Source organism: Nesoenas mayeri (assembly GCF_963082525.1).
Source record: "Nesoenas mayeri genome assembly, chromosome: 17".
NCBI classification, from domain to species: domain Eukaryota; kingdom Metazoa; phylum Chordata; class Aves; order Columbiformes; family Columbidae; genus Nesoenas; species Nesoenas mayeri.
In genome coordinates, this window is record NC_137565.1 from 9,907,350 (window position 1) to 9,920,762 (window position 13,413).

The window sequence follows — 13,413 nt, forward strand, 5'->3', positions numbered from 1 at the left end:
GAATCTACACAAACACATCAGGAGTACTCTTTAAAGCTGTATACCCAACAGGATTCCAAAACAGCTACAGAGTGCTCACCTTCTGAAATATTTTCCCCTCAGGACATAAATGGTTGTGGTCTCCTCCAGAACTTCAAATTAATATCTTTGGTAGATACTGCAGAGACTCTTGCACTATGGCAGTTCTGCTCCGTTCTACGGAGTAGCCGGATGCACCTGGAGAGAGCAGCTCTTCCAAACGTTCCAAACATGTGACATGTGCCAGCAATGGCAGGATCTCATTTTTCCTCATGTATAATTTTACAGTATGACAAGTTTAACCTCAAAACTCACGTAAAGATGCCTTTTTTTCCTCTCTCCAAACAAGCTGATCTCAGATCTGTAATAGGATTTTATTTGGAGTACATGACCTCGCACAGAAAGTCTCAAAGCCTTGGGAAGAGTAAATGCAGCGACAAGGTTGTGAGGGGATTATCCAAGAGTGCAGCCCCAGGCTGCTGCGCAGAACCACAGAAGACAACACTGTTTTGTCAGTGAGGAACGGGGCTGGGTGAGGCAGACAGCTGCGTCCGACTGTTCAGCAACCCCACCTGGCTCCACAACGGGAGAATCTTCCAGTGTCTGGCTCCAGCAAATTCAGGCTCTAAAAAACTGCAGCATAAATTTGTATCCGTTCTTCTAACAGCCACTAGAGCCGCTTCAGGAGGGGTTTTCCATCACGCTGGCAAATAACAGTAGGAAAAGAAACCAGCCTCCAAACCTGGTTCCATTTGCATGATGTGCTGTGCCCGAAGAGTCTCCGCAGTGCAGCAGACGATCTCCTGAAGAAGGCTGGATGTTGATGTGAAGACTTTAAATAACATCTGCAGCTCTTGCAGGTCCGTCGTGATTGCCGAGCACAAGATACTGATCACGCCACAGAAGTTTCCTTACCTGCCCAGTCTACCTTGGGGCAACTGTCTTGCACATAAACCCGATAACACCAATTGGCACAGGATTTTGAAGCAGCGCTCCTTTTAGGAGCAGAGCTCAGAGGCAGGCTCGTGCTTTGTGGCAGGAACCTGCTGTACGAGACGGCTGAGCTGAAACACGCTTTTTAACCAATGTTTAATTTCCAACTCTAGTGCAAAATGCAAGATTCCTCATTGTGCTGTGGTACCACCAATTCCTGAAGCCCATAGTTAGCTACGGAACCAGACACCAAGAGGCTTAAAATGGGATAGGGATGCAGTTTGTAACTGTTTCTGTGGCCTTGTTGGCCAGGAATATACAGAATAATGGAAAAGATTTATGCAATCAACAGCCAGAACATTATCACCAGAGCCACAAACAGGAAGAGGCGGGATAGGAACTGCTCATCCACATATTGAGGAGTCCCTGGAGCAGCTGGAAAACAGGAAGTGAAAAGAAATAAATAAAAAAATAAACCCCAAAACATGACAGTTCAGCTCCTTCCTCTTCTCCAGCATTGTGCCTATTCTGAACGTAGTACCTTCATAAATTGAAAGAGATGCAAGGAACCTACTTGCTGAGACACCGTCGCTATTTCCTACCCTCAGCCTGGCCAGCCACACTGGGAGGTCAGCAGGAAGACAAGCACCAGCTCCCTGCAGCAGGACGAGTGGTAAACCTGCTCATGACTAATAGCTCCAGGTGCTGGAGCACAGGCAGGTCTGCCCGGAGGACTCTGGGGACAGTGCTGAGCAAAGTTCACTGCTTAGGTCACTGTCGCCTGCTGAGTTCACTGTTTTCATGCTAAGACACTTCACCACCTTTGCCCGAGCGCGCCTCCCCATCAAGGTGAAACATCTCTGAATAAGGAAATGGTAAAACGGCCAAAGCTGCTTGTGTAGCATTGACTGAAAGAACTAGCGAAAAGCACTAGAGCTCTGAAGCTCAAGATGTGCCTTTCTGGAACTGCTGTGCTGAATCCACAGATGAAAAGCAGATAAAGGAGTTGGTCAAATTATGGCTGTTGCAACAGCATATATTTACATACTCCTTAGCTCAGTCACTCCTCCACACAAATCTTCAGCAGACACTAAAGTAGAGGTAATAGGCAAGTTAATTTTTGTCCACTGGAGTATCAGAGGAGACGTGAATTAAAGTCTCCAGTGCCACTGTCCCTCTCCAGTTCTACTGTCCTCCCAGGGGTGCCCTCAGCAAACCGTATCGGAGTGACAAACTTGCTTCTTATAAAAGCACTTGTACAAAACGCGTGACCCATAGACTGTGTTCTCTACCAGGTGTTTTCCCTCACTTTCTGTTCCTATGTACTATACTGATTTACTGTACTGTTCAGAACATTTTGCCATTTAGCAGGCTATTTGTTTAAAAGTTACAAGGGAGTTTGTAAAACCTCTGTTTGTGGCAGGACTCTCAGAGAAGACAGGACATGTGGTACCTGGAGGAGGTCGCCCGTCGTTTATGTTGAATGCTGTTGCGAATATACCAAAGGGAAACGCCCCAATTCCAAATGACATCTGGAAGCCACCATCGCCAAACCCAAAGCCCTGGAATCCCTACAGGGAGCAAAGCAACAGAAGAGAAAAAAGGTACCGATCATTTAAAGCCTATTTCAGAATATTTTGTAGAAGTACAGGCATTCCCTCTCACTGGCTTCCCTACAGCTGAAAGAGCATCATGCTGTCTGGCAACTTTGTCTGCCACACTATTGTTGAGACCTCCTTAGTTCTCCAGGTTTTAAAATGTTTCACATAGTAGCAAACTTGCCAGAGCAACCCAAAAGTTTGAGAAAATGAAAACTGACACCTGCAGTTCTTGCTTGAAGGCCACAAATTAACAAAAAAGTGGTTTTGTAACATTTCTCGACTGAAAATAGTATATATCTGACAATATATCAAAATCAACTTTACCAATTCTATTTAGAATGTCTTAACAATGTCTTTATAATTCTGTATTAATAGCTATTAGCCATCTAAGAAAGGCATTGTAAAAAAAATTATCTGCATAAATTTTCAGGCTACATGTGCATCATTTAAATATTCAGTAAAGTGATACAGTGCCAGTGGGATGCACAGAGCATTAGAGAGAAGAACAGTACCAAAAAAATTTAAAAATTACCAGGGAGGGACTCTAATTAAGGTGGTAAAGTCATCTGGGCAGGAATGCAACAACATTGACCCCTGTGGGATCCACACTAAATCACCACATCAAGTTAAAATGTCAGTCTTCTGAATCTAGATGAATCTACTCTGTAAAAGCAGTGTACTCCTTGAGAGCCAACTGTATAAGGATCTATGTATTGCATCATGTTTAAAAACCGTGGGGAGCGCGCAGTCACCGTGTTCTGTAATCCAGCGACCTGCCCTCTCAGAATGAAAACAGTTACACCAACTCTGAAAAACCCTCTGGTTTGTTGCCTCCAAACAGTGGGAGGACAAAGATGATTTCACTCTGATAATAAAAGCCAGACATTTCTGGGTTGGTCCTTGATTTGAGGAGTTAGTCTTTTGACTGTGACTCTTCTCAAGCATTTTGCCATTAGCTATCAGGGCCAGCAAAGCACTCTGCACCGCACATCCTGCACCCGTAGGGAGCGGGGGGCAGCAAAACTACTGCTGCGTCTTCGTACCAGATTCCTCTGACTGACAGCAGCACCAGCCAAAAGGTTCAAACAAGGCATAGCAGCTGATTTAATAAGAAGGCAGCTCCCCAGTGAGAGAGAACAACTGAGCTCCCAATATATTCAATACAGAAATGTTCCTTAATCACACCCAGCAGAGTTGGTTGCCTGAAGCGTGAAGTATACAAACAGTCTCTGAGGACCCTCAGCTGAGTTACATGGAAATGTGCAATTGTTTCATCAGGCCATGCTCGCTGCCATCGTGCTAAAGAACACCGTGGTCTGACTGGTGTCACTGACAAAAAGTTCACACATGGATTATTTATTTCCATGACAGGTACAGTTTGATGGAAACAGACTTCCACAAAAAATTTCAAAGCAAATTGTTGCTTGTATTTATCTGTGGAGAACAAGCAAGTATGAAGAGCATTTCCAGTGATGCCGTGCAGGGCTGTTTTCATGAGGCATGACTCAAATTAGCCCATTCTCTGGGATGCTAAAGAGTACTCTAGGAATGGAGTTTTCTGCCACACCACAGCTGTCAGTTATTCATGAATAACCTACTGGGGAGGAACAAGAAACAGGGTCCTCACACAGGATCTCATCCACACATTATGTCCTCCAGGATGAAAAATACCACCATTGATAAAAACAACACATCTGCTTGAGCTTGTTTTTGCACTTACCCCTCTGTTCTCCGGTTCAGGTCTCTGCCCTTGGGGTCGTGGTGGAGTCTTCTCTCTGCAGGAAGTTGTGAAATTAGCTCCAGTGCAAGGATACATCCCAATGGTATCTGCAATAGCCCAGCTAATGTGACAGAACCAACACAGAGCACGCCCTCACAGGGCCATGCTGCAGCAGAGGTTCTGTGTGAGCGAGCAGACCACCTAGCTTATGAGCCTTTGACATCATATTGCTGAATTAAGATACTGTACTTTTGAGTAACTAAGTTCCATTAAAAAGGCTAGAAACTGAAGACATGAACATTTTATATAAGCTTCTCGAGTCAGATAACACTCATTGCAACCTGCCACTTGTAACTGGTAATTAACACCCAATTCAAATTGAAATACATTGCCAGCTGAACAAGAAATAAGGTGTGCAAACCCGGGCACTGACAAAGCCAAAAATATTCAGCAAAAACATCAGTTCTGTCTTTCGACAAAGTATTTCAAGTTGTGAATCCAGCACTTCGATCTTACCACCTTAAACTAAAGTTTCATCTTTAGTCTTCACAGAAAAATACTTGTATTTACGTTTCTTACCTGGGGTCCTGTTGCCCAGTGCTACCTCTTCCATACAGAGGAATAACTTTATCTCGACTGATTCCTGCTTTGCACACAGGACACACTTGTCTGTTTGGCCTGGTTTCTAGCCACTAAAAGAAAGGAAATTATAAGAAAACTAGTAAAAAAACATGAAAACACCACCATGCAAACCTCATTTGCAGCCAGGCAGAGGGACTTCAGCAATTTCTCAGAAAGCCGTGGGGCAAAACATTGTAATAAGTGCCGAGTGTTCTCCAAAGCGGAGTTGGTGTTTTGCCTATTGTTCCGGTACAATCCACTCGCCCATGTGTACACTTTCATAACTGCACTGGAGTACAATGTGAAGAAATAAACAGTACCAAGACCCCTGCATAGGCCAAGGGCTAGTGTAGATACCCTTCTTTCACCTATCTTTTCTATAATGGTACCAGAATGTAAAATACCACATATGCAAAGAGAGGTATACTCAGCACTTAAGCCTGCAAACTAAACCCCTGCGAACAGCCTACAGTAATTCTTCTACCAAACCTATGAATACTCAGTGTTTAAAAAACTAAAAAGAAGGGGGCAAGTGGAAAAGAATCTACATTTTCCCTTGCTGAAAGAGCAGATTGCAAGGTGTTGCACATGAAGTTGCATGAGCGGGTTGTGATTGCCCTGGAGAGAAAGGAGTGCATTCGAAAGGAGGGGGATACCCCAGAGAACCAAGGGCTTTATTGAGTAATAGAAGCTGATGAAAGACAAAGTAAAAGGAAACCTGTCTTACCTGGTGTAAACAAGGCCAACTATGAGCATTCCCAGGACAATTTGTTCACAGAGCAGAAAAAGAGGGGAAAATAGAATTAGTTACTGACAACTCAATCCGACAAATATACAAAGTGTACCATGGATAGCACAGCTTGGAGTCAACAGAATCCTGGAATCTGGCTCGGCCAGTTCCATAAGCTCCCATTAAAATATTTTTGAAAGCACAGTGTAAGACAAATCTCCACTGGTCTTTTCAGGTTATGCAATCTAAGTTGTTACTGTGATTCTCTGCATATCACTTTTGAGTTCTGGGTCCTCATCCACGGCAAAGGCCCGTACAGAGGCTCAACTAATCTTCATGTTTACTGTACGGATTTTTTTCTTCTGATACCATGCAAAGACACCCCTGAGCTAAGATGCAGAGGAGGAAGATGTCAGTAGTGAGGCTTCAGCATCTTAAAAGAAGCCACACACAGGACATTTAGCTAAAATATCAGCCACATTCACAGAATCGTGGAACAATTCAAGCCAGATAGTACCTCAGGTGGCCTCTAGTCCAACCTGACACTCAGCGCAGGGTCATCTTTTGAGATCAGAACCAGTTGCTCAGGGCAGAGAAATTCCCACTATACTGAACTAGTCTTAAGAGTAAATTAATATGGCAACTTAAAAAAGGTCAAAGACAAACAAGCAAGCTACAATACAGAACTGCTAAGTTGCCATCTGCTTTCAAAGTGGTCTTGACAACATTATGCAGAAAAGATATGTGCTACTTTTTAAGGTTCCATTCTTTGAAATCCTTTTGTGCAATAGTTTCATCTAATTTTATCTTAACATGCCATCAGCAAGAGATTGTCCATCTCCACCTAGAATAAAAACCTGGATTTTCAGATGCTACATACATTTACACAGAAAAGAAACGCTCTTTTAGGCCTCTTTTTATTAAAAAGCATAATTTAGCCTACCGTCCAAAATAAACAGAAAAAAGCCCAGCACACTTGGCCATGTGAATCCTTAATAACTTCTTAACATTTGAGAACGAGTGTATTCTAGACCAAGTCACCCAAATACGAAATGCTGCACGCTTATTGTATTTGTGCGATACATTCCCAAGTCAGATCAAAGAGCTGAAAAGTTACTATTACAACTGCAATACCATGGCAAAAGAGAAATAGATAACAAGCTTTTACACGTGGGCTATTTTTTTTAATGGTTTCAAAGGAAAAAAGAGCAAGCTTGCAGGAAGCATGAAAACTACAATTTGGCCTCCAGAACCTAGTTTCAGATGCAGGTTTAGGTATGCACAGGTTAGACAGGAACTTAAGTGTGAACAAGATACCTGTGCTAGACCACACAGCACAAATAAACCAGCACACATAAGCAAGCAGTATCAATGGACACCAATCCATGTGGGGCTGCTTGTTTGTTTGCTTTTACAAAATAATCCAAGAGTACAGGAAGTTTATAACCAAGAAACCCACTCCCTGGAACACGAGCAAAGAAAAACAGTCAAGGAATAAAAGCAAACTGCTCCTAAACCATGGTTCTTACTCATTGTATACATGACATTTTATTTGACATTTAGAACTATAAAAATCATAAGCTTTTATGAGATCAGAGATAGACAGTGGTCTGGTTTATCTGCGGGGGCTCAAGTACTTACCAAAAGAGATGTCCACACAAGCTGATAACTGCATCCTTGGCAGTGTCTAAACAGATGTTACATTCAAAAGTGTTGTCCTGATTAGTATTGTCCCCAGCACCGTTACTGCTACTGCTGCCACTGGTCCCTCCAGTACTGGAGTTCTTTGTTGATGCAGAAGTCGTGGGTCCTTTGCTCGCCATCCTCAAGAGCTACCCCGACACAAGGTCACAGAGATCTTGCTGTTGGAATCCTAGCACTGAGAAAGGGAAAGAAAAACAATAACTTATTGGCATTATAACACTGCATTCTTGTCCTGTTGCAAACTGGTAGTGATTTATGTAAGAAGCGCTTGAATCCTATTGTTGATGGTTTTAGTTTAACGTAGCCAGGAGGGATCTTTTTTTAGAAACTAAGCTACTTTAAACTCCTGTAGTATGGCCTGGCTGATATGTGACCTGTACTTTAAAGTAACTGATAAGCAACTGCGATCCATAGGCAAACCAAACTCATCGTATTTTCTAATAAATGACATGTGCTATGAGAGGAATGAGCTCACCTAGTCATACATGCTGTTCCAAAACTGCAGTGTAAGTTATAACTGTGAGTGGAGTCTGAAATAGGATTTAATCATGAAGCAATTTATAGTTTGCACAGACTGACTTAATGCATAGTTTTAGATTCAATGTTCTTTAGTTTGGAATATTAATGATCATTACAGCAAACAAAGGTGGGTTACTACTTGATTTGTGTCATCAGCAGTGTATTGCTGCTCTCACAGCAGCGTGCTGATGTGGCTATCAAACATTTCTAGTACTTTCAAACTATCAGACATTTCTAATTGGGTAATAATGCAGAAATGCTACAGATTTTACTTGAACATGCTTTAATTTTACTCAACTGCTTTCACCTCTCATAACATCATCATATTTATCAAAGAACACCATTTCATTTATTTCTGTAATAACATCCTCTACAGTCTAATTCCTTGATATGCAAATTCCACAATACTTTGTGCAAGGCATTTACACTTTGAGAAACAAACACTTCTACCAGCACAAGATTTTTAATCTGAGAATTAAGAGATTTTCAGCAGTTACAGAAATTAATTCACCAAACCAAAAACGTTTAAAATATTCCACTGTGCTTTTCATGAAACTCTGACCTGTTGCTGCTGCAGGGATATAAATACTTAGATAAGGTCGTGAGAAAGAAACAGGTGATTATCTGAACTTTTTGCAAGCGTACAAACAGTAAAGCATTTTAAAAGGACAACCTGAATTTTTCACAAGCAAATTTCTTTGCAAACTTACCCCACAAGCACCAAAGGCTTTCCTCAGTGTCCCTGCTTTGTAGCAGTGCTGAAGCACAGGTGCAGAGCAGCAAAATAAAACTGGGTATCTCTAGCTGTTACTGTCAACAGCTTTTTTCATATAATACAATCCCACTGCACAGTCAAGAAGTACCATAGCCCAGCCTCATGAAGGTATTGCAATGAAGACACTCAGTTACAGCAAGCGAAATATATTTTTGCAGAGCTTTTTCACTCGGTTACATCATTTTGCACGGTGTCCCAGAAGGGCAGCTTTGTATTCACCGATGCTGTACTCTAACATATACTGAGCTCAGCGCTGCTGACTCGCAGCATTTCACACCATGACTTCATTTACATTCAGCAGCGACACAGTTCATTGTACAACATTAAAATTCGTGTTAGTTGAAGGCAGATGGAAATGCTGCCAGCCCACAAACTATACGCTTGGATTTTTCACACATCCTTACTACCAGAATCTTCAGCCTGTCTTGCTTAGTAGTTTAAAACTTGAAAACTTACCAACTTGGACCTACATATATTTGCTGGAGATTAATATCAACACCAAGAAAACCTCCTTAAAACCAAGGAATTCAACACATTGTAAAAAACACCAGCATTTTATGGAATGGGCACAAGATCTGTCTGGCTCTTATAGCTGGGCATATAACTCAAGGAAAATATGTAGAAGAGACAAACAAATGAATTTCAGTGTCCATAAAACCAATGTGGAAACATCTTCACAAACACCTACTTAAAAAACCCTTAGTTTTTAGTAACTACGAAAACCAAATAAACCATTAAGTTATGAAGAAGGATGACAGAGAAATGCATAGGAATATCAGTAATATAGTGGAATAAAGATGGCTGAGACAGAAGATAATGATATAACGCCACAGGCACTGAATCTCCTCTCCTAGAAGGAGGTCATTCCTTAGTCTGTGCTGGGATCCTCTCCTCATTATTTCTCCATAGGCTAATTAGGCCTGATGACCTATTAGGATACAACCAATTGAAAATACCAAAAATATATCAAACTACAACAACAAAAAACAATCAATCAAATTCTGAAAAGGCTTCTCAAACATTTGCTCTTGTCGGTGGAATACTGTTTAACATAACCTGGTCTGTAACAAGTGCTGTTGGGGTCTGTTCATCTGCAAGTCACGCTGCACACGTGCGAAGAAACAAACATGAAAGAGCATCCAGTGACTAAACTTACATTTGATAATCACATATTGTGCCACTTGTCAGCAGAGTCTGTGAATCCTAAAGTAGAAGTTTGACTGCAAATTCAACTCGTTCCGAATGTAGAACAAGCTGAAAATGGTTGAAATGTCACTTGAACTACTTAAACTCTGAGACAAAACTTTTTAGGGGGATAAAAAAACCAAACCACAAGCAAACCACAGACTACAAAAAAACCCAACCAACACAACAGTGCAAACCAACCCCATTTTCATTTTGATTGAGAGTTCAGAAGGAAGGCTGTAAGTACACTGGGATATAACGTGACTTTTGGGGTTAAGTAAAGAGAATTTCGAGATGCCATTCAGGTTTGCTAAACCCTTGTCCTTTGGATCAGGTCTCCAGGTCAACCCTAGACACATGATGAGTAGCAAACAAAACAAGTGAAAGGATATAAAAGTCAGCTGTGATCTAACTGCAAGCATTCAAAGATTTCTTTTTTTCTAGCTTGTTTCTTTGTTATCTAGATATTTAGAGGAAAACAGTATCTTTATTCCTTACAAGTCCTCTGTATTAGCTCTTTATTTCCTTTAACTCATGACCCTTGTGATATCCCAACAGGTTGTTCTGAAACTGACCAAATCACTGACATTTACTACATTGAGGAATCAAGAGTGGCAACAGATGAATGGTTAAGAAACAAAGAACCCATAGTCTGCCTAAATTAAAAAAAGAAGTTTGGTGGAGCGTGAAGAAGACATGAAAGCGAAGACACGTGTGTAGGGACCCAGCACAAATCCCACCGGGCTGTGGACAGAATCAGGAAGGCTTAAAGAGCTGGTGAACCCAGACCTTGGAGAGCACACCAGGACCTGAAAGTTTCATGACAACTGGCAGCACGGGAGGTCCATGAAAGAGCAGCAGGAAACTGGTAAGGTCTATGTACCGTGTACAAATCTCATTAACAGGCAATAAGAAAGAAATTTTACTCAAATACTTTAGAAACTAAATCTGTAAATCTAGTGGGAGAAACTGCACAGCAGGAAAATGCGAGCCAAATGGCCACTGGAAAACATGACGTATCTGAACTCGGCAAATGAAAACCGACTGCATTTGCCAAAGACCTGACTCTAAAAATACAATAAAAACACTTTAAGGCAGACTGGGAGCGTTCCCACCATAAGTTAAACCATACCAAAAAAACCCCATTGGAAACATAGTAGGTGAATAATAATTCAACCCGAGAAAGACAGAGAGGGAATATAAATTAGAAACTAATGTCACCTGTATGGAACAGTTGTAGAACACACGTTCACAATACTACAACCGTAGCATGTTTGAAGTATTTATTTCTTAATCTTCTTTCATGAACAATGAAAAAAATTTCTGGTGAGGATATAGGACTCTGGCTAGTTTATTACAGAACCCAAAGTTTATTATTCTTTAAGATATCTAATGTATAACAAGGAAATAAAAAGAAGAGAATTGCTGGATGTAAAATTCCACTAGAAAAAACACTCTACCATATTTCTTTCCTAATGAATTTTATATTATATAGGATTACTGAAATTGAAACAATCCAAATCTAGTTTGCTTCTGAAAGACGTTCTAACTTAATTTCTGAGCTTCTTGCTGTTTACATCAAAATGAAAACTTGCCAGGTTATTTTTCTTATCGCTACAGTGACAATGTCATTTTCAGACACAAATGACAAATTTATAAAGACTAGAAATTTTATCTAAATCTAAAAATATTACTCAGTTTATATCAATACACCCACTCACACATTTAACAAAAATCTGATTCTTAACCTATTACAATTGCCTGGACTTGAAGTAAAACTAACAGATAACCTCAGCTGATAATTGTTGACAGTGCTTAGAAAAAAGTACGTTTATTTCATGACAGTCATTTTTGGATATTCTTAGCTTGACTGAAGTCCTGTTGTTAATCATTAACTACGCATTTATCTCTCACTACTTTTTTACTCCATTCTGTCCTGAAAACATGTTACATTTTAACACCTCAGAAACACTTTCCGGGTTCACCTTTTCACTTCCTGTAACCTGCTCAGCGCCCCGTACCTGCTTTTTGGTAGGACCGCAAAGTGGTCCCAACAAACGAGTCCGCCTGACCACTCGGCCTTGCAAAATCCGCCGCTGATTGCACAGCCCAACGTGCCCTCGCTTGGCCTAATTTCATTAATTGGGATTCTGCAAGTCCGCCTGTGTCACAGTGGCTGCTTCCAGGGTACGAGCTCTGCTGAAAGGCTGTTTCGGCAACTCTGAGGATTCCAGATACTCACAAATGCAAGACGTTGTTACAAGCTATCAAATACTCAGTGATTAAAGTAATTATTATTTTAAACGATTCCATAAAAGTATAATATAGGCTCGAAGAAAATGTTGCACAAATCTTTAGACAAAGATTTTATCCTCTTACCTCATGAAGTCCAAAGGGGAAAAAAAAAAAGAAAACTGATAGAACCAGTTGGGTAATACTGTAATACTGTAATACCGTAATAGTGCCTGAGCGTTTTCCTGGTTTGGAAATGCCCTTTCAGTGGGCCAACCGGGGTAGCACCGAAGTGTAAAAATTAAATGAAATAGCTACGATGTGGTTTAAGAAGTAACAAGCAATTCCCAAGAGGAAGAAAGGGGAAAAGAAGGCCCGTAGCAGCAGCCAACGCTTCGCCAACGCTCAGCGACCGGACCCAGCGCCCGACCTGCCCTGGGCGGGCCCGGCGCTGCCCCGCGGAGGGTCCGGGCCCGGGCCCCGCTGAACACGGGGTTCAGGGAGAACCCCGGCGGGGCACCGGGCCCTGCGCGCCGCGGAGATCCCGGCCCGCAGCTCCGGCAGCGAGGGGCACCCGCCGGGCCCACCGGGGCCCTGGGGCCGAGCCCGGTGCTCCCGCGGCTCCCCCGCCCCGCCCGCCCCCGCCTCTCCGGCTTCACACTGGCGCGGGCGGCTCCGGCCTTCCCGCGGCCCCGGCCGCTCCTTTCGCTCCCCAAGCCCTCCGCCTTCGGCTGCCCCCACCCTCTGGCACCAACCGGGATCCGCCGCGCTGGGCTCACCGGCGGGTGTCACCGGCGGGTCCCGCCGCTCCCCCGCAGCCGCCCCGAGCCGCTCCCCTGGCAGCGGCCGCCGTCACCTGACCGCCCGGAAGCGCGGTGCTGGCGGAAGGGACCGGCCTCCCGCCGCCGCGCCGGGCCGCGGGGCCGCGTTCCGCCCGCTCGGCGCCCACCGCGCCGGGGCTGCCCCGGGGGGCGGCTCCTCGGAAACGGGAGCGCTGCGGGGGCGGCGGGGCTCCCCGGGCGCTGCCCGTCCTGCCGCCGCGCCCCCGAACCTGAACCCGCGGCCGGTTGTTACCGCAGCGACGGAAGCGGTTCGGTGCGGCCTGCCCGGGCGGGCGGTGCGTTCGGCCCCGGCTCAGCCACCAGCACCGCAACCCCGACTGCGCGCTCCCTGCGATTTGTAGCGCTGCTTCTGTTGCGGTTTTGCTGCCTGCTCATGGTGAGGTGCGGGGGGGGCCGTATCCCAACGCCTGCCTCTGGAAAATGCAAAAACTACGTATTGTCACCAGCAGCAAATGCTCGGCACAAGCAGGGAAGGAAGGCGGCAGCTTTGAGGGAAATAAATTGTTCAAATGTGCGTTCAGAGCACTAGGATC

General features: G+C 43.6%; 1 protein-coding gene across 3 annotated transcripts; it reads right to left on the minus strand.

The window, feature by feature from the left end:
* Positions 1–373: 373 nt before the first annotated feature.
* Positions 374–12,919, minus strand: RNF185 (ring finger protein 185). Of its 3 annotated transcripts, XM_080355358.1 has the most exons (8): positions 12,831–12,919; positions 11,828–12,027; positions 7,265–7,502; positions 5,621–5,639; positions 4,852–4,964; positions 4,273–4,327; positions 2,405–2,522; positions 374–1,386 (listed from the first exon to the last, which is right to left on the minus strand). In XM_080355358.1, the coding sequence occupies exons 3-8, from the start codon at positions 7,444–7,446 to the stop codon at positions 1,289–1,291; spliced, it is 585 nt and encodes a 194-aa protein (XP_080211484.1). In that variant the 5' UTR covers positions 7,447–7,502; positions 11,828–12,027; positions 12,831–12,919; the 3' UTR covers positions 374–1,288. The 3 variants fall into 3 exon arrangements, with proteins under 3 accessions (XP_080211484.1, XP_080211486.1, XP_080211485.1); XM_080355360.1 differs by lacking the exon at positions 11,828–12,027 and having other exon boundaries at positions 12,831–12,884; XM_080355359.1 differs by lacking the exon at positions 12,831–12,919 and having other exon boundaries at positions 11,828–12,634.
* Positions 12,920–13,413: the final 494 nt, after the last annotated feature.